Below are 23659 nucleotides of genomic sequence, written 5' to 3'. Positions count from 1 at the left end.
TATAATTGTGGAAAAATACACATAACATAAAATTTACCATCTTACCTATTTTAAGCATATAGTTCAGTAGTATTAAATACATTTACAATGTTGTGCAATCTTCATCATCATTCATCTTCATAACTCTTTTCATCTTGTGAAGCTGAAACTTTATACCCATTAAACAATAACTCCTCATTCCATCCACCTACAGCCCCTGGCAATCACCATCCTACTCTCTGTCTGTATGATTTTGACTATGCTAAGTATCTCATGTAAGTAGAATCAAACAGTATTTGTCTTTTGTAAATGGCTTATTTCACTTAGCGTAATGTCCTTAGGTTTCATCTATGTTGTAGCATGTGTCAGAATTTCCTTCCTTTTTAAGGTTACTATTTCATTGTTTGTATATACCACATTTTCCTTATCCATGTATCCATTGATGAGTACTTATGTGGCTTCCACATTTTAGCTATTATGAATGATTCTGCCGTGAATATGGGTTTTCAAATATTTCTTTGAGATCTTTTAATTCTTTTGGGTTTATGCCCACAAGTGGGATTTCTGGATCATATGGTAATGCTATTTTTGATTTTTTGAAGAACCACCATGTTGTTTTTCATAATGGCTATATACCATTTTACATATCCACTAACAGTACATACATGTTCCAATTTTTCCACATCTTACCCCAAACTTGTTATTTTTGTGTGTGTGTGTGCGTTTTATGATAGCCATTCTAATGGGTATGAGGTGGTATCTCACTGTAGTTTTGATTAGCATTTCTCTAATGATTAGTGATATCGAGCATCTTTTCATGTGCTTATTGACCACTTGTATATCTTCACTGGAGAAATATCTATACAAGTCCTTTTCCTATATTTGAATCAGGTTATTTGATATTTTTCATTGAATCTTAGGAGTTCTCTACATTCTGGATATTAATCCCTTACCAGATATATGATTTGCAAATATTTTCTCCCATTCTATGGGTTGTCTTTTTATTCTGTTGATAGTGTATTTTGTTGCACAAATTTTATAAATTTTTATGGAGTGCAATTTGTCTATTTTGTTGTTGTTGCATGTACCTTTGGTTTCATAGTCAAGCAATCATTGTGAAATCCAATGTCATGAAGCTTTTCTCTTATGTTTTCTTCTAAGAGTTTTATAGTTTTAGGTTTTGTATTTAGATCTTTGATAGCTTTTGAGTTAATTTTTGTATATGTGGTTACTTAAGGGCCCAACTTCATTCTTTTGAATGTGGATATCCAGTTTATCTTGCATCATTTGTTGAAAAGACTGTCCTTTATCCATTGAATGGTCTTGCAACCTTCTCGGAGATCATTTGATCACATATGTGAAGGTTTATTTTCAGGTTCTATACTCTGTTCCATTAGTCTATATAACCTTTTTATTTGTCAGTAACACACTGTTTCTATTACTGTAGCTTTGTAGTAAGTTTTAAAATCAGGAAGTGTGAGTTCTCCAGCTTTGTTCTTCCTTTCAAGATTGTTTTGGCTATTTAGCGTCACTTGAGATTCCTTCCTAAATAATTTTTTAAAATTTGCATACAGTAAGGTTCACTTGTGCTGTAAGATCTGTGGGTTTTGACAAATGCATAGTGTCACATATTCACCATTACAGTGTCATGTGGAATAGTTTTATCATCCTAACAATCCCATATGTTTCACTTCTACACATTCCTCCATTCCCAAGTCCCTGGAAACTACCTACATGCTTACTGTCTCTATAGTTTTGCCTTTTCTAGAATGTCATCTAAATGGAATCATGTAGTATGCCGCCTTTTTAGACTGTCTTCTTTCACTTACAATATGCATTTAAGGTTTATCCATGTCTTTGCATGGCTTGATAGCTCATTCCTTTTTACTGCTAAATAGTAAGGAGGACAGTTTTATATTCTGAATTTCACAACAGGTAACTTCATAGGGATCTATTTGATAATTTTTTCTCTCAGGTCCTCTGGTCACACAGAGACATTTTTTGCCATATCCCTGTGCAGCACTCAGTTGTTTCCCTAATATAATGATCAATTTAACTCTTTCTCCCAAACCTGTATATGCTGCCTAGCAAACAATACAGGGGCTCTTTAGCATTTCAGGCCTCACCCAAACAGCTTTTCAGAATTTACCTGACGAATACCTGTATTATTCTTCTTTATGGTCCTGGTTAACATTCCCTTTTCCCAAAGTCAACATTTCACCTCTCTTTATATAATCTTTTAAGGTGTGAACTGTATCTTTAGCTCTGTATTCTGCAACAATGCTGTGCTTGGCCCCCACTGGGTATTCAATAAATATTCATTGAATGGAAAATAAGTGATTTGGTATAGTGTGATAGCCAGATTGCAGACAAACCAACATAACTTGAAATGCATGCTATATTCCATTCACTCTGGTAATATAACTGTTTTTTATGTACTGTTTCTTTTTTTAATATTTGAAGGCTACTTCCAAAAACTGGCCTGAAATCTGAGATACATTCAATTTATGCAGAACACATGGTGTTTATACAAGCATTACCAAATAGTATCATGCTAGTGAACCTTGCTAATGTATGTCAGAGGTTCCCAACATTAGCCCAGAACATCAGCATTACTCCAAACAGCTGAATTATGTTGTATGAAAGTTATTTTCTCATAAAATGTTGCATGGCTAGGTATTGGGAGTTGGCTGGCAAGATTAGAATTATCATCCATGTTATTAGTAAAAGGAACTGATGTGGCTATTCATTAAAGCATTAGCTTAAAAAAACCCTTGACACTGGTATAAAATTTAAATACTGATCTCCAAGCAAAATATTCTAGAAGGACCCTCATTTTTACATACTTAAGTCTAAAGATAAACATAGTTCAATCTGTGGCTTCCTCTTGCAAAAGCCTGTTTCTTGCATGCTTGCTACCTTCAAACTGAGTACATCAGCCCCTATATGCCAGGTCCTTAATTTCAATGTGAATAAACTGTTTGAAATTTGGGTGGTAGGAAAAGAGGGAGTTCTTAAATCTCTCCTCCCCTTTCTCCTTGCCCCTTCCCCTTCCCTCCCTGCTTCCTCTCTTCCTCCTCCTCCTCCTTAAAATGTCTGCCATTGTCTTGGGTTATGGAGAAAGTTGTTATCCAGAGAGAGTAATTTCTACTCAGTTAAATCTCACGTGTTTGCAATCATCCTTCACATATCCAATGGTTTGTATCAGAAATGAAGTCTTAAGGGACTTGTTGACCTTTCAGAGTCAGGAACTCTCCATTTTAAAGATTTATCCCTTGCTGGGAGGATTTTTTGAAAGTATAAAAATGTGTATAAGGGGAATATTACAAAAATATTTTCAGTCTTCGGATGTTTTAAAAGAGGATACTCCATCTTTTCTTATTTGTTGCAAGGTAGGTTCCCATATTTTTAATGGTTGAAATGTTTGAACTCTTTTTATACCTTGTCCTTTTTCTGGACCCTTCCATTTGTAACTTTGAGGTTGTGGAAATGACAAAGAAGTTGCTACTAGAAGATAGTGGTTTAGCCGGAAGTGGTTGGTGACCACTTCAGGGTAGATGACCTTTGTTTCTCGGGCATGGCAAATCATTTAATTTGTTTCCCAAATTCCAGTGCCTCAAAGTAGGCATTGGAATTTGGGAAAAAAATGGAAAACAGAAGGTAAAATTGTGAGGGTCTATATAAGAATCTTCCAAAAGTTTGCTTCTCAAAGTAAATGAAGATAAGATTACTTGGCATACAGATACGAACTTTCCAACATTCCAAGTATGCAAAAATTCCATGTATGCAAACTGGCTTCACAATTTCAAAGATGTGGATTACTTGTGTGCTGCATTTAGCCAAAATGAAAATCTAAGTCTCTGGTTTTCATCGTACCCCAATAATAACTATGCTATTTCATCCTCACGGCCTGTAAGAGTTAATGTCATACATTGGAGCTAGCTTATTAGTAAAGAGATACCTAAGAATAACTGGTTCAATGTTTTTCTTACCTGATCGTGTTTTCAGGATGAAAATCAACTGACTATGAATTAGGAGTTGCCAAAAATTCACTGTGTTCCTCTTGTACCCATACCATTGATCGCTTGGGTATTTCCCTCAGAACATTTCTACTTTGACAGACGGACACACAGTTTCTGAAAAAAATGTTTGTAGCAGAAGCTGCTGCTTTGGCTTCCTGTGTTGGCAGTAACAGATTGCCTGATTTTGACATTGGCAACCCATATTCTTTTCTTTATTACATATTGAACAAAAGGTGGCTGCTAAGCTGCAAACAATTCATATTTATTTCTGTCTGCACTGATAGATTCTTTCAAGTTTTACAGAGTTGCAAAGTGTGGTGTGGCCCTTCCTACATTTTCAAAACTGGTGGCTGGTTTCCCATACAGGGTACATATGTATGAAACCCCATAATGTTCCTGCTACATCATATAGGTTGCACATTATACAGGTTTAGAAGCCCTCGCATATATTATTTCACGTTCACCTTATAACATCTCCACAAGATACGGCAGACATCACTCTAATAATTTACAGATGATGATGAGGCTCAGAGAATTTCACTAGGTTTTCCATAGTCACAAAAGTAGAATGTGGTAGAACCTAGATCAGAATCTAGGCTTGCAGATTTGACCCTAGGAAGCTTTACTGTAATACAAGTTCTGAACATTATTGCTTTTGGTCAAGAGGCATTGTAATATCATCAAAGTACGGAAATGATATATTTTGCAGTTTATGTTCTGGTGGTACAAGATAGCACTTTATACTTCTCATTTTCATCACTGTGACATCTTGATAAAAGGAAATCTCATTGCTATTCTGCCCTCTGATTTCTTTAATAGTTAATCTCATTTTCCAACAAGAATTTTAAGACCTGACCTAAATATTATAATTAATACATTAAGAGGTTATGTTAGCACGACATACTTTGTTTCCCTTTTCTAGTGTGGATACCCGTGAATGTAGTTTAGTGTGATTTTCAAAACAGTAAATTTTACTTTTTCAGTTTCTATGACCGAGATTACATAATTGTATTAAACCATCTTCTGAAAGGTCTCTCTCTGGCAAAGGAAGAGCACTGCTCACTAAAGTATTGAGTTACAGATTCTTCCTGTCACCTTTTGCTCAGCAAAGCTCAATGCACAGCTTCTACTCAGAGTTGATGATTTCATCTAGTCATGAAATCGTTTGGGGATGGAGAGTGATGCTAGAATAACAAGGAAATGTTTAAGGCCAATGCTTTTTATACTGACATCTAGGCTTCATAAGAATATTCCTTTACCCTATCTCTGTGTTTTACTCTTCCTCACACACAAATAAGTCCTGATATCTTTTACTAAATATTAGCCCTTTAGAGCTGTTTGACAGAGCATCTAGTCAAACACGTTTCTCAGAACCTGGGAGAAACCCAAGGAATGGCTTTCTCTCTTCAGTGCTTTTGAAGGTTTATACCTATAAGGTGTAAAGCAATAAATCATATCTTTTCCTTTTTTGTTTTTAAATTATGGATATGGTAGCACAAATTTTATTTTTCTTCTACATAGACCCATATATTAACTGATTTGAGTATACTTACCTTTTTTGTAACATGTAGAATTAGGAAAAACAGAGAAAAACAGAAAAGTCAATATTCAGAAAAAAAAATATTATGTCAATTTTAATTGAGGCACTTACATTGTATCTAGTAACATTTAAAAAGTCTTGGAACCTCGTAATATTCTCCAGAAAACTCAAGATATTGAATGTAGAATATTTAAGAAATCCATTAAACATCGGTTTTCTGTATCTCTGTAAAATGAAAATGAAAATGTGCCAGATATTAATCCCTTTAGGAACCTTGGGAAATTTTATCTGCACATGTCATTGACTCTTCCCCTGTCCTCTTAGGTGGCCATGTTTGTGCTGCAGCTGGGCAGTGTCACATTCCTGCTTACAGAGCCTGTGATCAGCGCGATGACAACTGGGGCCGCCACCCATGTCGTGACTTCACAAGTCAAGTATCTCTTGGGAATGAAAATGCCATATATATCTGGGCCACTTGGATTCTTTTACGTGAGTTTTCCATATGAATTTGTTCATATATTTTGGGTGTGTATGCTTCAAAATGTAGAATTTGGTTAATTGCAATGCTGAGTTTTTTATATTAAGGCAATTTAGGCTTAAATAAAATCTTGTAGGATTTTGGAAATGTTATTTGGGGTGTGAAACTAGCTTAATAAGTAACATTTACTAATTTTGGGAACAATTCCTTGTCATAAAACAATTGAATATGGTATAATTTGGGGGCATGATTAGAAAAATAGAACTTGAAATTTTGTGAGCCAATTCTAATGGAAGCCATCTACTGGGATTGTGGCCCAGTTTAACAGCAGAACACTCTACTACATTCCTTCTGTATTGTGAGCCCTGGTATGGATTAAATCAGAGGGACTGGTCAAAATTGGTGGCTGGAACTTCAGTAAAGAATAATCAGCTGTGAAAAGCTACCTGAACTCGAGAGAGAAACATTTGGCCATTTTTGACATATTTTCCTAACAATACTCCATTGTTCTTGGTTTCATTTTGAAGTTGACCTCAAATCTGTGACTGCTAAAGCTCCCATCATGTTGGGAGTTTATTAAAAAAGAAATTTTTTTAATGAGTTTGATGGCAACCAAACTTTGTTTTACCTAATTTTATGCACTGCTATGTATTAAACTACATTAATATTTATAATGAGCATATTGCCATCCTTAATTTTCTTGAATATTAATGGCTTAAAGTGTCTCAATAGATGGCTTTGAAACAATTTGTTGATCAAATCCCTGTTACTGAGATGGTTTCTGGTGTTTCCCTATTATACATGACCCCATAAGGATCCTCTTTATCTGTATATTATAGTCTTCATCACTGATTATTTCACTGGGACACATCCCTAGTAATGGAACTACCAAGTCAAAGGGTGTGATATTTTTGTCAAATTTCAACCTGAAAAGTTGTACCCATTAATATTTTACTCTGATCTTATCATTGGCAACTCTGGTTATTATAATTTTTGAAAAATGTCAGTTTGATATGTGAAAAATTATACCACTTATTTAAACGTGTATTTCTCTGACTAGGTGGTAAAATAGTTAATAAAGATAGTAATTGGCAACACAGAGCTGGAAGCTGGTTCTGAATTTTTGTTTCTTAGGTAATATCCGGCTCAGTGATTCATTCATTATAAGAAAGCTTAAAACCAAACAAGAACACTGGAACTGGGCTTGGAAAAAAGCAGACCAAAGTAGCTGTAAGCTGTCAGGTGACTGGCTGACAGTTAAGTCTTTTAGTGATGCCAGGCCAACAGGACAGAACCAAATCAATGATGGTTTCTGTCTTGACCTCGCTCCTGAGACTAGCCTGCTCTTCTGAGCACATACAGCATAAAGAAATGACTGTGGGTTAAAACTTGGTCTCTTTAGTCATTTTTGCATACACAAATAATCATCTTTCTTTGTACTAGTTGTGTTAAAGAAGCAGGGTATTCTGATGCGGGAATGACATTGATCTTTCAGCTTGTTTCTCCGGTGGCAGGCAATGTGAATAAGATGTTGTATTAAAGTGGGGTGTGTGCGTGTGTGTGTGTGTGTGTGTGTGTGTGTGTGTGTTTCCATTTTGTTTTCTTGCGAGATAAAAACTTCAGGCTACTTTACCTTGGTCTTATAGGTTAAACACTGTGAGACTTCTGGAGGTCTTTGGTAAGATCTCACAGTGAAAAGGAATCAGATTTAGGAATATTTTTATACTGCTGACTTTAAATTCAATACTACTCAGTTGGTGGAATTTGCTATGCTTTATGTTGATGGAAAATGAAAAAAAAAAGTTGCTCTTGCTTTTCAATGTCACAGAGCCCTGCACTTTTAGGCTGTTAGGTAGAAATGGTGTTTTGGCTCTTTGCCACGGTTTCAGAATGAATGCTGATATTGCAATGTCAGAAATTGTGGTGATCTGAGCAATAGATTAAGAAATAAATCTTGTATCATTCATAGGTTACACTGGGATATTGCAAAGTGTGCTTTGGTGTAGTTAGGCTGAGAGAATCTGATGGTGATAACGTAAATCTGAATTTGTCCCTGCATCATTTAGGTGGTACAGGAAGGAGCAAAGCCAAGCTCAGCAAGGATATAGGGCAGAGGGCATCATAGGGACCATGGCCATCAGGTCAAAGGACCTGGAGGAGAGTGAATTAACACACTTTTAGGATTTTTCACTCTTTGTATTTTTTTTATTTGCATAAATTTATGGGGTACAAATGTAGTTTTGTTACATGCATAGATTGCTTAGTGGTGAACTCGGGGCATTTAGGATATCCATCACCCAAATAGTGTATTTACATTGTACCCATTAAATAGTTTCTCATCATCCACCCTTCTCCCCTCACTTTTCCAGGTCTCCATTATCTATCATTCCATGCTCTACATGCATGTATACACTTTATCTAGCTCCCACTTATAAGTGAGAACATTCAGTGTTTGTGTTTCTGTGTCTGACTTGTTTCTCTTAAGATAATGTCTCCAGTTCCATCCATGTTGTTGTAAAAGACATGATTTCATTATTTTTATGGCCAAATAGTATTCTGTTGTGTACATACACCATATTTTCTTTATCCTGTCCTCCATTGATGGACACTTGGGTTGATTCTGTATCTTTGCTATTGTGAATAGTGTTGCAATAAACATATGAGTGCAAGTATCTTTGGATCTAACGATTTCTTTTCCTATGGGTAGATACCTAGTAGTGGGATTGCTGAACCAAATGGTAGTTCTATTTTTAGTTCTTTGAGAAATCTCCATACTGTTTTCCTTAGAGGTTGTAATAATTTACATTCTCACTGACAGTGTGTGAGAGTTCCCTTTTCTCTGCATCCTTGCCAATATCTGTTATTGTCTTTTTAATAATAGCCATTCTGACTGATGTAAGATGATATCTCATTGTGGTTTTAATTTTCATTTCTGTGATGTTAATGATGTTGAGTATTTTTTTATATGCCTGTTGCCATTTGTATGTCTCTTTTTGAAAAATGTGTATTCATGTCCTTTGTCCACTTTTTAATGAGATTGTTTTGTTGTTGTTGAGTTGTTTGAGTTCCTTGTAAATTCTGGATATTAGTCCCCTGTGAGATGCATATTTTGCAAATATTTTCTCCACTTTGTAGGTTGTCTGTTTACTATTGATTATTTCTATTGCTATGCTGAAGCTTTTTAGTTTAATTATTATGATTTCCATTTGTCTATTTTTGTTTTTGTTGCCTATGCTTTTGAGGTGTTAGTCATGAATTCTTTGCCTAGAACAATGTCTTCAACTCTTCGATGAAGAGTTTTGAATTTTTCACTCTTTGATTATACTTCCTGCTTCTGAGTTTTCACCATTGTTGTATCTTTTTTGAAAGCTACTCAGACTGATGAGAGATATATTAATAGAACATGCTACTGATATTCCTTGGAACATAAGTTAGTATCTAGAATGTTTAAAATTCTTGCACTATAAGCCAGTCGCAACTCCTAATAATGTCAGGTGGGATACTTATTTTTGTCAAAAGAATTCAGGTTTGGCCAACCAAAATGTCCATTCACTAATTCTAGTGGTAATATTCCTCACTGTCAAATTTGAGAGAAAACACAGCCTTCTACCTTTATTCTGTTCTTAATTTGGTGTCTTCAGGTTAGAGTCTCTTTCTTTTGCCGTTATGATGGTTTCTATAGTGTTTTCTTCGGGATGCCTGCTTCTGAGCTATTCAAATAACCTCATTTTCTAATATTAACAACTACAATCTCCATCTATTTGGTTGTTCTGGGCTGACAGGTGTTCTTGCCACAGTGGAACTTTTTTAGCAAGCAATTTGAATCAGATACAGGTAGAGGTATGTGCTCAGTTCTGTCCTTTTAGTTTATAGATCACACTTCTCATAGGTTTGAGGGATGGATGTGACTTTTCTACATCTGACATGACAAGCACATACCACCAACTCCAGCTAAGCTCACTCTTTCTCTTTTAGCTGAAAGTTCTTAACCAGTTTCCTCAAGTAAGGGATTCTCTCAGAGTGTTAAACACTACTAAGGCTTTCTTCTAATACCTTGAGTGCCCTCCCAGAATTTCTGGGGTCCACATTTCAAAGGGAGCCTCTGGAATAACTGTTACGACCCTCCAATATCTCTAAGAAGAACATATATAGTTAGGCCAAATTTATGTAGCCTTCCTAAATTCTTTCACAGATTACACTTTACTTTTCCCTTTGTTCTTCATATTTTATCTCTAAATTCATATATTTCTAATGAAACTATCTTTCTTTTAGTATATTGCTATTTCTTAGTGAACTTTGATGAGTACTTCAATGCATTCTTCTTCAGTTATATATTGGGTAAAAATTAATTTTTCTTCTGAGTTAACTTTTAGCTTTGGTGATTTTGTGAGGACCCATACAATCAGGTAGACACTGATCAGTCTTTTTTTTTTTTTTTTTTCCCTTAGAAAGAGGCAACAGGAAACAGGGGAAAGAACTTTAGAATCATAGAAGCCCAGATTCAGATCAGAGTTCTAGCCATGACCTGAGCAAATGATGTAATGTCTTTGACTTCTATTTGCCTGTTTTGTAATTGATGATAATTATACTTGTTAAAATTCATTCCCAAAATGAAATGCATGAAACATAGGTGTTCATTAAATGGAAGCTGTTGTCTTTCTTACTAATAATGAATAGTTTATTACCAGAAATTACAGATTTTTTTAAAAGTGCCACTTCAGTAATAGATACTAATGCTTTCCTCTATAGAGTACTCTTAAGCAGATAAACAAAACTAAATAGCAGAGCAAAGTTGTATCTATTTTTGCAACTTAAAAATAAAGATGATTTGAAAATTTATAAAACTTTAAAAAGTAAATATGTCTGCTGTTAATGAGGGTTAGTCATTAGAATTGAAGAAATGCTATTTTTTAGTTTATTTTTGATTCAGCTCAAATACCCCTCAGAAGTTATAATCCCATTTAATAAATTATAAACAGTGCTGCCACAGGCTTAAAAATAAGCAGAAACAATAATGTTACAAGGGTCACTTCTGTTTTGGGATCCTAACTCAGCAGTTAAATTGTTCTATTCTTGTCTTCCTTTAGATTCAAATATTTGACCAATAAGTTGGTTCCCCACACAGATAAAAGAGAAAACTTTAATTCTTCTTTGAATAAATTTTTAAAAATTGAGATACGATGAATTATCTTTTTATTAGAAAGGATGTTTTCCCCAAAAGGCACAATAAAAATTACGAAAATTCCTAGTTCATATTAGCACATGTGGATTTCTCTGAGATGGCGCCAGTGTTTCAGCCTGTAGCAGCCTATGATAAATTTGGCAAAGCTAGTTTCTTTGACATGGCTTTGTATGAGTACTGTTCTAAATAATTACGTACAGTTCTGTGCATTAAACCCAAGAGCAAAAGGCAAGTTTGGCAATACATTCAACTAGCTTCTTAGAAGATTTTATTTTCTTCCTTAAAAATGAGGAGTTTCAGAACTGGAAAACAGTTTCAGTCCCACCCCCATCCCTGAAGTACAAGCAAAGCACTTTTCTAGTTTGGACTGCAAAGACTGCAAAGAAGGAATCAAGAATGTTAATAAAATGGGATAGAAACGTCAAAGGGAAATCGGAGCCAATAAAACCTTTTCTTTTATAGAGAATGAGATCACGATTAAATATGTACAAATGAGGTTTATATGTGGAGAACAAATCTACTTTGAAGACATAGGCCCTCTGGGATTTCTGAATCAAGAACATGCTTTGGTGGTTTATGAAAGCCCACATTTTCTCTGCAGTTATTGTGACATTTCTATTGTGAATTTCAGGGATGTCCAATATACCCTGAAAAATGGACAGAATAAATTGAAGGGGAGAGGACAAGAATGTTCATCTGCAGCTTGATTCAATCAGTGATGCAGGGGATAGACAATGTGGCAGGTTTAATTTGGATATGGAACAATTATATGGAAATTTGTAACAAAGGTTACTTTAACATTCTAAATCAGAGAGCAAATATTTATGCAACTCAAGCATCGAAGGCTAAGCCCTCTCTATCCTCCACAATTCACTGAAAAATGCGTCACCACAAAATACAAGTAATTTAAATTAAACTATTATAATTTACTAAGCGAGAGATGGCTGGATGCCACTTGGACCTTGGCACGCTTGATTGTATGTTCGGTCCAAGTGAGTTTTGTTTACTCATGTTTTCTTTAGCTGTTTAACATACCATGTTTCCCCTAGATCACATTTTGGTCTGAGAATTAATTTATCCCTTGAAGGGTTTGAGGGGGGGCTTGATATTATCAATGCCTATTCTAAAATGTTTAATGTTGTATAATGACATGCAGGCAAAGTTGATAGGAGACATCAAATTCTTAGGAACAGCGAGAACTTGTACCAACATTAATTTTAGAAGGATCAGAGGTGGCTTTGGGGCTCTCTGAGCAGGAATCCAGATCTGCTTGGAGGTTGGATTCAAATATAATTAACTTGAAGGCAGGTTAGACCAGGGAGAGGGCATTCCTGATCAATCGTGGCTCATGTTTAAAGGCTCCAAGGATGTGCAAGCTGCCTTAAATGTTCAACAGAATAATCTGGGGAAATTTTACAAGCTACATATGAATGGGAAGAGATTAACAGGCATCCTTGATTAAAGAACCACTAGAACAAATTTATTCAACAAATATTTATTGATCACCTCATAGATATTGAGGATATAGTTGAACAATAACATCTTGGTGAGCGAGATAATTTCAGATAGTGTTAATGAAGTAAACAAGGCAGTATGATTGAAGGTGGGTAATGTGATAGAGTGAAGGGGGTGGGTCTGCCTAGATAAGATGGTTGCAGAAGCCCGTTCTGAGCACGTGACTTTTGAGTGGAGACCAGTAAGATGAGAGAGACTCAGCCATGGAATGATTGGGGTTAAGAGTGTTCTAGGCAGAACAAACAGCAAACACAGAGTCCCTAAAATGGATACAAGCTTGACATGATGGAGCGTTTTGCTCCATAGAATGGTTTTGCTCTCAAGATCCTTTCTGGTGGAATGATTCTATTCCATTAACTCCCGAGGTTTGGCTGCTAGATTAGATCTTAGTATTGTTTTATATATGTAGCTGGCAGAACATAGGTTTGATGGTGACACAGACCAAGAACCACATCCTAGCTCCACTGTTTTAATTTTGGTGTAATCTTGAGCAATTTACCTAACTTCTCTAAGCCTTCATTTCCTCCTGTGTTAGTTAAATGGAAATAATCATGCTTACCCTGCATTAATTAAGAAATTAAATGAGTCACTGCATGTGACATGGCCACCATAGAGCCTAGAAACATTAGTTTCCACTCTTCTAGAAAGTGATGAAGTTTAAACAGTTTCCCCATTCTTTCTTCCCAAATCTGCCTACATCCAATCTGCATATGGTAGGGAAAATAGGAAAATTCCTCTCTTTTCAGGATATAGAGAAGAAATTAGGGTGAATGTGTTGTATAGATACAAGTAGACTTTCACCAAATATGTTCATGTTAAGAAAAAGTCATGATTCCTGAACGAACAGTTTTCAGAATGAAGTTGGAGGGCTTTATTGCTTTCCTTGTACTAGAATGACCCTGTTGAAGGCACAAGGCCAGAGTGTGAGAAGAGCGTGTATGCCTGAGAAGCACCCGGGTGCCGTTGAATCCCACCACTGAAAAACAAAATCCAAGACTCCGTGCTTCATGGTAGTCTCTCCTTCAAAAGGGGTGGCATCTTCCTTCCATAACCCAAGGAAAAAAGGAAGAAGCAGGGAAATTTGGAAAAATCATTTGCTGAACTGAAAGAATTGTAAAAGAGACATTGGTAAAATGTTCATGTTGAGGGGACCTGTGTTGCCATCCTGATCCTGTCACTCACAAGCCGAGTCACATGGGGCAGGTCACTAGTCTTTAGAGCCTTAGTCTCTATATTTACAGAATAAGTATGTGGAACTGGTTGATTTCTAAGGTTTTTTTCTGGTGCCAACAAGTGTCTTCTGAACGCTGTCTTTGTTAGGCACTTTAGTTGTAGCCCTTACTGCAGGTATCGACCATGCCTAATTCATCTTTGATAGATGCTCAATCAGTTGCTGGTTGCTCCTTAATGGTACCGATCACTTAGTAACCATTACTGAAAGCTTTCTGTTTAGTTTCATTTTGTCTTTTTAGGATAATTCTATCTTAGTTAACTTGAAGAGAAGGGAATTTGCTAGGGGATATCTATGATTCCAACGACAAAAGCTCTGAGTCCTCTTTGCCCTCTACATTGGTTTGCTAGGGCTGCCACAGCAAACTACCACAGACTGGGTGGCTTAAACAGCTGGGTGGCTCTCACAGATCTGGAGGCTGGAAGTCCAAGATCAAGGTGCAGACAGGGCTGGTTTCTTTTGAGGCCCCCCTCCTTGGCTTGCAAATGGCCTCCCTCTTGCTGTCTCTTCACATGGTGGTCCCCCTGTGCGAGTGCAGCCCCGGTGACTCTCTGTGCATCCTGAAGGGCCGTTATATTGTATTAGGGACCACCCTGATGGCCTCATTTTAACTTAATTACTTCTTTAACACATTGACTGACACACTAGAAAAAGATTTTTTCTTCAGGGCCACGGTGTTTTATTATGAAAATAGAATATAAACGACAAAAACAAAATGATCCTTTCTAACTTAATGAAAAATTCATTATTTTTTACTGTTTTCTGTTCATGAGTTATATGCAACTTGAAAAATAGTCCTCGTGGCTCCCAAGGTGAAGAGATGTATGAGTTACATACACTTCATGAAGCCCTGGGCTCAAAACTAGTGTGAGTTCAATACAATTCACAGGGCAGTTAATGTGTTAAAGGCCCCTGTCTCCAAATACAGTCATATTCTGAGGTACTTGGGGATAGAATTTCAACATACAAATTTGGGGGCAACATAGTTCATCCCATAATACTCTTTTTGAGTTGTCTCAGAAGTGTGACACATTTAATTTGGTCACTGTGCTGGTGTCCCATGGCTATTGTAATGAGTTACCACAAACCTCAAAAGAGAAATTTATTCTCATATTTCTGGAGGACAGAAGTTCAAAATCAAGAGTCTCGGTAGGTGCATGCTCCCTGCGTCCTTGTCTTTTCCAGCGTCGACTGGCTGCAGGCATTCCTTGGCTTGTGGCTGCATCACACCAATCTCTGCCTCTGTGACCTTCCCCTCTGTGTTTGTTCTTCTCTCTTGTCTCTTATAAGGACACTTGTCTTGGGATTTAGGGCCCACCCAGCTAATTCTAGATGATCTCATTTCAAGATCCTTTACTTAATTAGGTCCTCAAAGACCCTTTTTCCAAATAAGGTCACAGTTACAGATTCTGGGATTTAGGATGTACACACGTCTTTTGGGGAGGAGGGAAGGCTACAATTCATCCACTACAGTAACATAACCATAAATGAATGGTGAAGAGGTTTTATGTTTTCGCATGGTTTTTTTTTTGAATTAAAAGATGACTGAAGTTATCCATATGATGCAATCAGTAAAAATAGTTAACACATTTCAAAGCTATCCTAGGGTCATGACTGCCCCTGAGTGCTCTGTGTTGTGAGATGAGGATTCTGACAGAAGCAAGATGCAGCTAGATGGATTATGTAATAATGAGTAAGATGATTTATTTGATAGTGCTACTTCTGTTTTATTTTAAAAGATACTCTTCCTAAGACATAGAAAAATGTTCATAGTTTAAGACATATGTCTGTGCACAGATTATGCCAAATGTGCTTTTAAACCAAAGTTTGCACATGTGGTAGCAAGCATATATGGATGTTACTCTTTTTTTTTTGGAGGTAGTCTAGGCTTTGTGGCTGATGACTGACTCAAAGTCATATATTGGGAATTAAGACTTGTAGATTAGTAGTTTATACCTACTATTAAAGCAGTGTGTTGACAGATTTATTAAACCTGGCTGATTTTACTAGCACTCTGTTGTTTCTCTAATGAAACACAAACTTATTTATGACTGATCATTAGTACAAAGATAGCATAGGAATGATAAATAATACTAAAATATTTACATGTTGTCTTAGGCATGGAAATACATATTCAAATAACCCTTTTTGGTCCCTTTATGGATAGTTCAAAAAATACTCATCATTACTACTGAAAAATTATAATAAATGATATAGTTATACACTAAAAATGTTAAAATAATTTTTTTGTCTCATGTATATTTTATTGCAGCAAAACCTAGAGCAACCAGAATGCTAAGGAAAGGAATATTTTGATTGATAGAATTTTCTGGTTAATTGAGTATTAAGCAGAGAGTCCATTTAGTTTTTAACACTAGTTAATATTTTCTAAATATGTCAGATCTTTCTCTTTATGTCATGAAATTTAACAGAGTGGACACACTTTAGATTTTTTATTGCAGCACAGGTATTTCTATACAGGGTCTTGTTTAGAACTTCATGACACTTGTACAATGAGAAACAATTGAATAGCTATGACCTCAGGGAAGCCTTTATTTATTTTTTCTTATCTAAATACTGAATATGAGCTTTTTCAGCCTTTGATATTGCTTCATTCTTATAAAATTAAGCTTATTAAAAATCTGATTATTTGGATCAGACTGACTACATCAAAGATGGATTACTTGAAATTTACTGCAATGACAGCTTTAATATTTAGATCAATGCATTACACATAAAAAGACTCTCAATAAACAAGTTGGATGAATGAATGAATACATGATAACTACAAATCTCCCTAATATGATATAGCCCAAGTATTGATAATGAGGAAAGAAGAATCTGAGTCCTTCCTCTCCTAGTCATTCTGCTTAATCAGGGTAAAATCTACCCCTATTTACAAATTTACTGTCACTATTACTATGTTATCCAGTCATTCAACAATATTTATTGAGTACCTATTTTCTTTCCAGACACCATTCTAAGAGTTGAGACTCAATCAGTAAAAAAAGAAAAAAAACAAAACAATAAACAAAAAAGTATAAAGAATAACCAATCAGATTAAAATACAATACATTAATGTAAATATTTTACATGTATATGTGTGTGTATAAATAACCATGAAATGCTTCAGAAAGAATAATAAGAAACAATATATGAACTATGAATAGGTGATTTTCATTCTTTGAAATATCTCAAAATAGGTTTATTAAATGTTACTGATATTTTTCATTTTATGTCAAGTTGTGATAAATGGTCAATTTAAAGAACTAATATAATCTCAGAATGAGCTGAACTCTTCTTTTATTAAACAGATTGGTCAGTTCTGATGAAATAGCTTATTTATTTATCCATATAGATATAAACATTATCTTTGCTTCTCTGAGATCTGGGAAGCAAATGATGACCCTCAAAAGGAATTTTTATCTGTGGAGCTTAGTGCACGATAGCATACTCAGATGACTGGATTTATGCTAGAAATGAGACATTTAAGACATGCTTAGGATGCCTAGAACTCTATTAAATGAGCATATGTAAATACCTGTGTGTGTGTGCGTGGGTGTGTGGGTGTGTCTGTCCTTAGCTCTGTCCCTATCTCTACCAGCTCCTATGTGCCGCCGTCTCCTATGAGCTGGCTTTAGCTTATGATTTTTCTCTGTGGGTCCAAATGACATTCATTAGAATGACACTCCTCACTAGCCTCTTTTTCTATTGTGTTCCTCATGCTGGTCGTAATGAGCTTCTGGCCACCCCCACATTCGGTTGGAGCATCTTGTGAGATGTGCTCTGCTTGATGAGTTGTAGTTTAATCCAGACAGACAATAAAAGCCCTGGGGTTTTTTCTCATTCCTTTCATTCTGGGGTGGTCATTTTTATTACTGCAAACACATGTTCTTGAAATGCACACTACAGCAAATTTTATATGGCTTGGGAGTTTTGTATATTTCTCCCCTTTCTTATACAGGCACTTTCTTACACAGGCATACTTTTAATACCATGGAAAAAAAAGCACAAAGAATTCTCCTTTAAATGCTTTAAAACATTTAGATGTTTATCTTTTTCCTAACAAATCATTCTGAGTAATAGTATCAATTTTATCTTTGGATCATTATAAACTATCAGAAAAAAATTTGGACAAAATTTTTTTGACATCTCCTCTATCCCCGTCTCCTGTAGAATATATTTCACTGAACAGCATTTTGAATTTTTATCTTGGGCTTTAAGTAGTGGGTAACTTTGAGAAATGGACCCTGTTCCTTGACTTGCTGTAGGAATCCTGTGAATAATTACCAACCACAATATAGAGAGACAGAGAGGAGAAATATCTGTATCTCAGATAATTACGATATTGTAGTACCTAATTTTCTTTCCAAGTAGTATGGAATAAAATAGAATATGGTGAGAGATAATAAGTAAAGCTATCTGACCTCTAATTCATTTCTTAATGTAGCTAATTATACAGCTAGTGTTTTGTTGTTGTTTTAACTGTATGGACAAAAGGGTTTCTGGATAACTGGCATTACCCCTATTCCTTTCACCCTGTGAGGCTCCACTTTTAACTGAGTACATTTTCATTGTTTGAAAGGTTTAGAATGTTAATAATAACATTCAACACACAGGATCCCACCCCAGGTAGCCTGATGCATCTCCTTTACCACCTGTACATTCCTGATGAGGATACCGACTAAACAGAATTCTAAGAGATGCTAAGTCCATATAAGTTCTTTTGACCCATAGTCTATAATATATTTTGACCCGATATTTTTGCTTGTGGTCAAATTATATTTGATATACTAAATAGAGAGGACAGAGAACACCAATAAGTTGGGCTACTATAAGAATAACCTGTGTGCTGAAATAAAAACTAGTCTTTATTGCCTGAAACTAGACTTGAGAAATTTGCTATGGAAAATAAAAATGAAGCTATAAAAACCAGATTCAGCACGTCCAAGAGAAGGAGAAGTTAAGAGACATATTGAAGATAAGCATTCGAGGCCTATTTGAAGCCATTAAAATGATCTAAATGATATATCTTCATAAGAGAACATAGAAGATAATATAAATGCAAATGTCTTATGCAGAGCTATTAACATTCCAGATATATCCATAGATACTTAAACTATGAATTTTTATTTTATAAAAAAATGTCTGTATTAGTTCGCTAGGATTATCATAACAAATACTATAGACTGGGTGCTTTAACGACAGATTTATTTCTCACAGTTCTTGAGGCTGAAAGTACATAATTAAGGTGTTGACAGTTTTGGTTTCTTCTGAGGCCTCTCTCCTTGGCTTGCAGAGGGCGGCCTTCTTGCTGTGTCCTCATGTGGTTTTTCCTTCGTGCACGGTGCATGTCTGTCTTCTAATCTTTTCTTGTAAGGACACCAGTCCGATTGAATTAGAGCCCACTTATATGACCTCATTTTACCTTCTTACCCCTTTAAAAGCCCTTTTCCAAATATAGTCACTTTCTGAAGTACTAGGGGTTAGGACTTCAACATATGAATTTTGTGGAGGGGGCACAATTCAGCTGATAGCAATATCAAACTATACATATTTATTTGAAATTTGCTTTTCACAGTGTCATAACAGAAAGGCCTTTCCATGTCAATAAGTATATGTTTTGTCTAAAATAATGTGTTTAATGGATATAGACTATTATATGCATATATGTGACCTAATGAATTCAGCCAGTTTGCTTTTGTTTTACTATTTAAATGGTTTCAATTTACTTTGTGCTATTTTAAAAAATGCTTCAGTGAATATCTTTGTAACAGGTCTTTTCACATGAGGCTAATTATGTTTATAGCTTAATGTCTTGAAGTAGAACTGCTGAGGCAAAGAATAGAACATCTCAAAGGTTTTTTAAATTTAATTTAATTTTTTCAGCTTTATTTAAATATAATTGACAAATAAAACTTGTGTATATTCAAGGTACACAATGTGATGTTTTGATACATGTATGCATTTTGAAATGATTACTACAAAGGTTTTTGATGTTTCATCTGATCACCAAAAAATTGTACCAATTTATACTGACAAGAGCATGTAAAATAGTTCCCATTTCTGCCCCCAAAGTTCACTATTTAAATGATTAATTATCATTTAAAAATTAGGCATAATTTGCTAAAAGAAGAAAATGCTTTTTTATTGTCTGAATTTACATTTCTTTGCTTACTAGTATGGTTGAGTTCTTTGTTCATATTTATTGAACATTTGTATTTCTTTTATTAATTATTTATGCCTTCTGCCTAATTTTAAAACAATGTCTTCATTTTCTATGACTTCAGGTTTTATATTTAACTCTTTTTAAAATCTAGAATTTATTTTATTTGCTTAATTTTTGTTTATATATGGTATATTGTATAATTTTTTCTATGATGCAATTGTTATGTGCTTCTGGGTTTTCATTGTTTTAAAATTTTTCTTATGTATTTCAATACTAGTATTATGTTTTAACTTATTATACATGTATATTTATATTTGGTGGAATAAACCTATAATTAGTCTTCTCTTTCAAACTTTTTTATATATGCAGCACATTTAATATTCTATACGAATTTGAGAATCATTGTGTTAATTTTCCATACAAAATCCCAGTTAGGTTTCTTTACATCAAATGTTCATGCAGCAAGGGTTGGATTTAGGCTAGTTATTATCATTTCCCTTTAGCATTCACCTTAGGGTTCTTTAAAATCTCACCCTATCTTTTTTATGCTAGTAGATCAGATGCTCGTATAATTATTAACAAGATTCTAAGTTGTTGAGCAAAATGCTATTGGCCTTAGTTGCATAAACATATGCTTTTGGTTTTAGAAAGGGCTCGAATATTACTCTTTTCCTTGACATTACTCTTATATTTACCTTACTTTCTATGCCAAGTCAGATTATCCCAAGTTACCAAGATTAAGTATCTGATATTAATGAATTATACCTTCTTCCTAGTTTGATGCAAATTTTTTGACGTTGGCATAATTTCAAAGAGACCTGCTAATTTTAAAGACAAATACTTGCATTGGTTTCTTGACCATATTTTTCAGGAAGTCATACATTCCTCTTCACACAGTCTACGTTCTAAGTTTTACAAATGTGCTCTTTAGGCAGAACATTTTCCCCCAGATTCCTTCTCTTCACCTCGCCCACCATCCCTAACCTGGCCAATTCCCACTTATCTTCTTTCGAAAGGGCCCCCTGACCACTGATAGACTTCGGGTGCCCCTTTGATGTCCGTATCAGTGTACTGCAGTCATTTATTGCTTTAATTAGAAATTCCTACAATAGACAGAGAGATCCGTGAATACGAAGACGTATCTAAATTGTTCACCATCCTAGATCTAGCACAGGACATACTGTTTGGCATAAAGTAGGTGGCATTAAACAAATAAATAAATGTCGAATGACTGAGAACGTGGTAATATTCTACATTAAGCTGAATATCTGATGTCAGTTAAGTACCAGCTCTTAAGTCCTTTGTGTGCGACTTATATGTGTGCTTGTTTGCTTCTGGGTTTGAGGAAGAGTGGTGGGGTCCAAAGGTGCAGAGCCTGTGTTTCCCTCACTGCTCTTAATGATGAAACTGTGTAACTAATGAGTTATAGCATCTCTACCTCTTGATGTGTCAAGAAGGAGCCAGAAGGGTCATTCCATTTATTAGTATTCTTACACAGGAAGGTGCAAACCTTGAGTTTGATGGAAGAATCAAGGGCATGGCAATTCTGTACACGCAAATGAATACATAACTTTGTTCTACATCGGCACCGACAACCCTTCCACCTCTACCTTTTCACCCCTAGCCATTAAGATATTTTTACAAAACATCACTGAGTTTATATGCAGCCAGATGTTCATGTTGGTATATTGTGAGTGACCCTCGATTTTGTTTGTGTTTTGCCCATTACTGCAGATTTATGCTTATGTCTTTGAAAACATCAAGTCTGTCCGACTGGAAGCATTGCTCTTATCCTTGCTGAGCATCGTGGTCCTTGTTCTTGTTAAAGAGCTGAATGAACAGTTTAAAAGGAAAATTAAAGTTGTTCTTCCCGTCGATTTAGTTTTGGTAAGTATGAAATCAACATTTAGCTTTCTGCCATACAAATCTCGCCAATTGTTGGGGTGATCGGCAGATGCTTCCTATATTGTCTATAGTGACCCACAGCTACTCCTGTCTCTTATTAAAGTGAGGCTAATTTGCGTGGCTATATATTAATGTAAGAATAGGAAACATTTTGAGTCAATAATTTAAAAAAGGAGGCACACATGTTTTTAATTTATACAGCATTTTTTTATATGCTTATAATTTTTTATATAAATAAGAGAACATATGCCTAAGTTCTTAAGTAAGGAGATATTTCCAAAGGTGAGATGCAAAAGATCTCTGGCTTGATCTTCTGTAAAGCAATAGAATGTAATACCACACCCTCTTGTGGTATTACATTTGATATGGCACCTGTTTGGTGTGCCTAGAAATATTATCAATTGACAAATGTCCATTAACGATTGGTAGGTTTGTTGATACTTTTTTTCTGACCTAATTTTGCTTTATTGAAAGGATACTTATGATTTTTATTGGCCAGGGCTGGTTCTCTAAAATGTTATTTTGTTGTATCTGGGAAAACAATACATTATACTTTGCTCGTAAGACTTACGGCATTAAAAACATACATTTTGAAATTTTTAAGAATTTCTAATGGGAACTCTTAAGTAAACAAAGAATTAAGTTGAAAATTAAATGTTAACATAACCATGATCTACTAACTTACTTATCATTAATTGGCTTGAACTTTTTAATGATATTTGGGTTATATATACATACTGCAAATGGTACCTAAATAATTTCATCTATTGAAATATTCCTTTATGCTGCTGAAACAGTGTAGGTTTATGTATGGTTTTAAGGCTAGTCCATTGGAAACTGTCTGTGAAGGTTATGACTTGTTTCTATACAACTAAGATGGAAGCCCTCTCTCCATAGCCAGGATTTGTTGAGTTATATATAACATGTGATTTGTTGAGTTATATATAACATGTAATCTATATGATATGTATATGTGTGTATTTCAAATATGCCATGAAAGTACAGAGTACTATGATTATTAGTTTTCACAGCAACTACTATAAAACATATCATCGTATTTCAAAGTCCTTTTGATATTAAAGAAATATTTATTATACCTTGGATGCTATATTACGTAAGTTTCACAAAACCAAAAATTGAATATAACCTTAGAGAGGAAGTCCCTTGAGATAGTAATCAAACTGTTGCTTATTCTCTGTGAAACTAGTAAGAATTATTCTTATTTAAAAAAAAAAGGTATTCCTTATACAATGTTGGCCCAACATTTGTAAGACCCAAGGCAAAAGTATCAATGTAACATGTCAATCAATACATTAAACGTAACAATATGTTGCATCCATATGTTAAATGCAACAGATTTTTTTTCCTATCTTGATTAATGTACCTTAGCGATGACCTTGAAATCCAGGTTAGAACAGAGAATTCTCCTGTTCCTTTGAGTTCTGCCAGAATGGGGCCATGTGGGGAGAGCCAGCCTCTTGGCCTACTCTTCCCTGTCCAGCTCTATCCCACCCACAATGGGATTCACATATGTATGTGTGGATAGCCCTGCCCCGGTGGCCAAACTCCAAACACATTCCCACTCCACACCACCACAATTGTCCCTAGGCCTTCCTCGAGCCACCCTGAGAGGATGGA

General features: G+C 35.3%; 1 protein-coding gene across 1 annotated transcript in view; it reads left to right on the top strand.

Annotated features, from left to right (window-relative positions):
• The window catches only part of SLC26A7 (solute carrier family 26 (anion exchanger), member 7), a 145034-nt gene that overhangs the window by 55043 nt on the left and 66332 nt on the right, over nucleotides 1-23659 (top strand). The window contains exons 5-6 of the mRNA XM_012643539.1: nucleotides 5866-6030; nucleotides 21851-22003. Of these exons, the coding sequence (XP_012498993.1) occupies nucleotides 5866-6030; nucleotides 21851-22003 (318 nt within the window). The remainder of the gene's footprint in view (nucleotides 1-5865; nucleotides 6031-21850; nucleotides 22004-23659) is intronic.

This window comes from Propithecus coquereli, unplaced genomic scaffold (genome assembly GCF_000956105.1).
Source record: "Propithecus coquereli isolate 6110/MARCELLA unplaced genomic scaffold, Pcoq_1.0 Scaffold2, whole genome shotgun sequence".
NCBI classification, from domain to species: Eukaryota; Metazoa; Chordata; class Mammalia; order Primates; family Indriidae; genus Propithecus; species Propithecus coquereli.
This window is presented reverse-complemented; position numbering and strand designations above follow the sequence as displayed.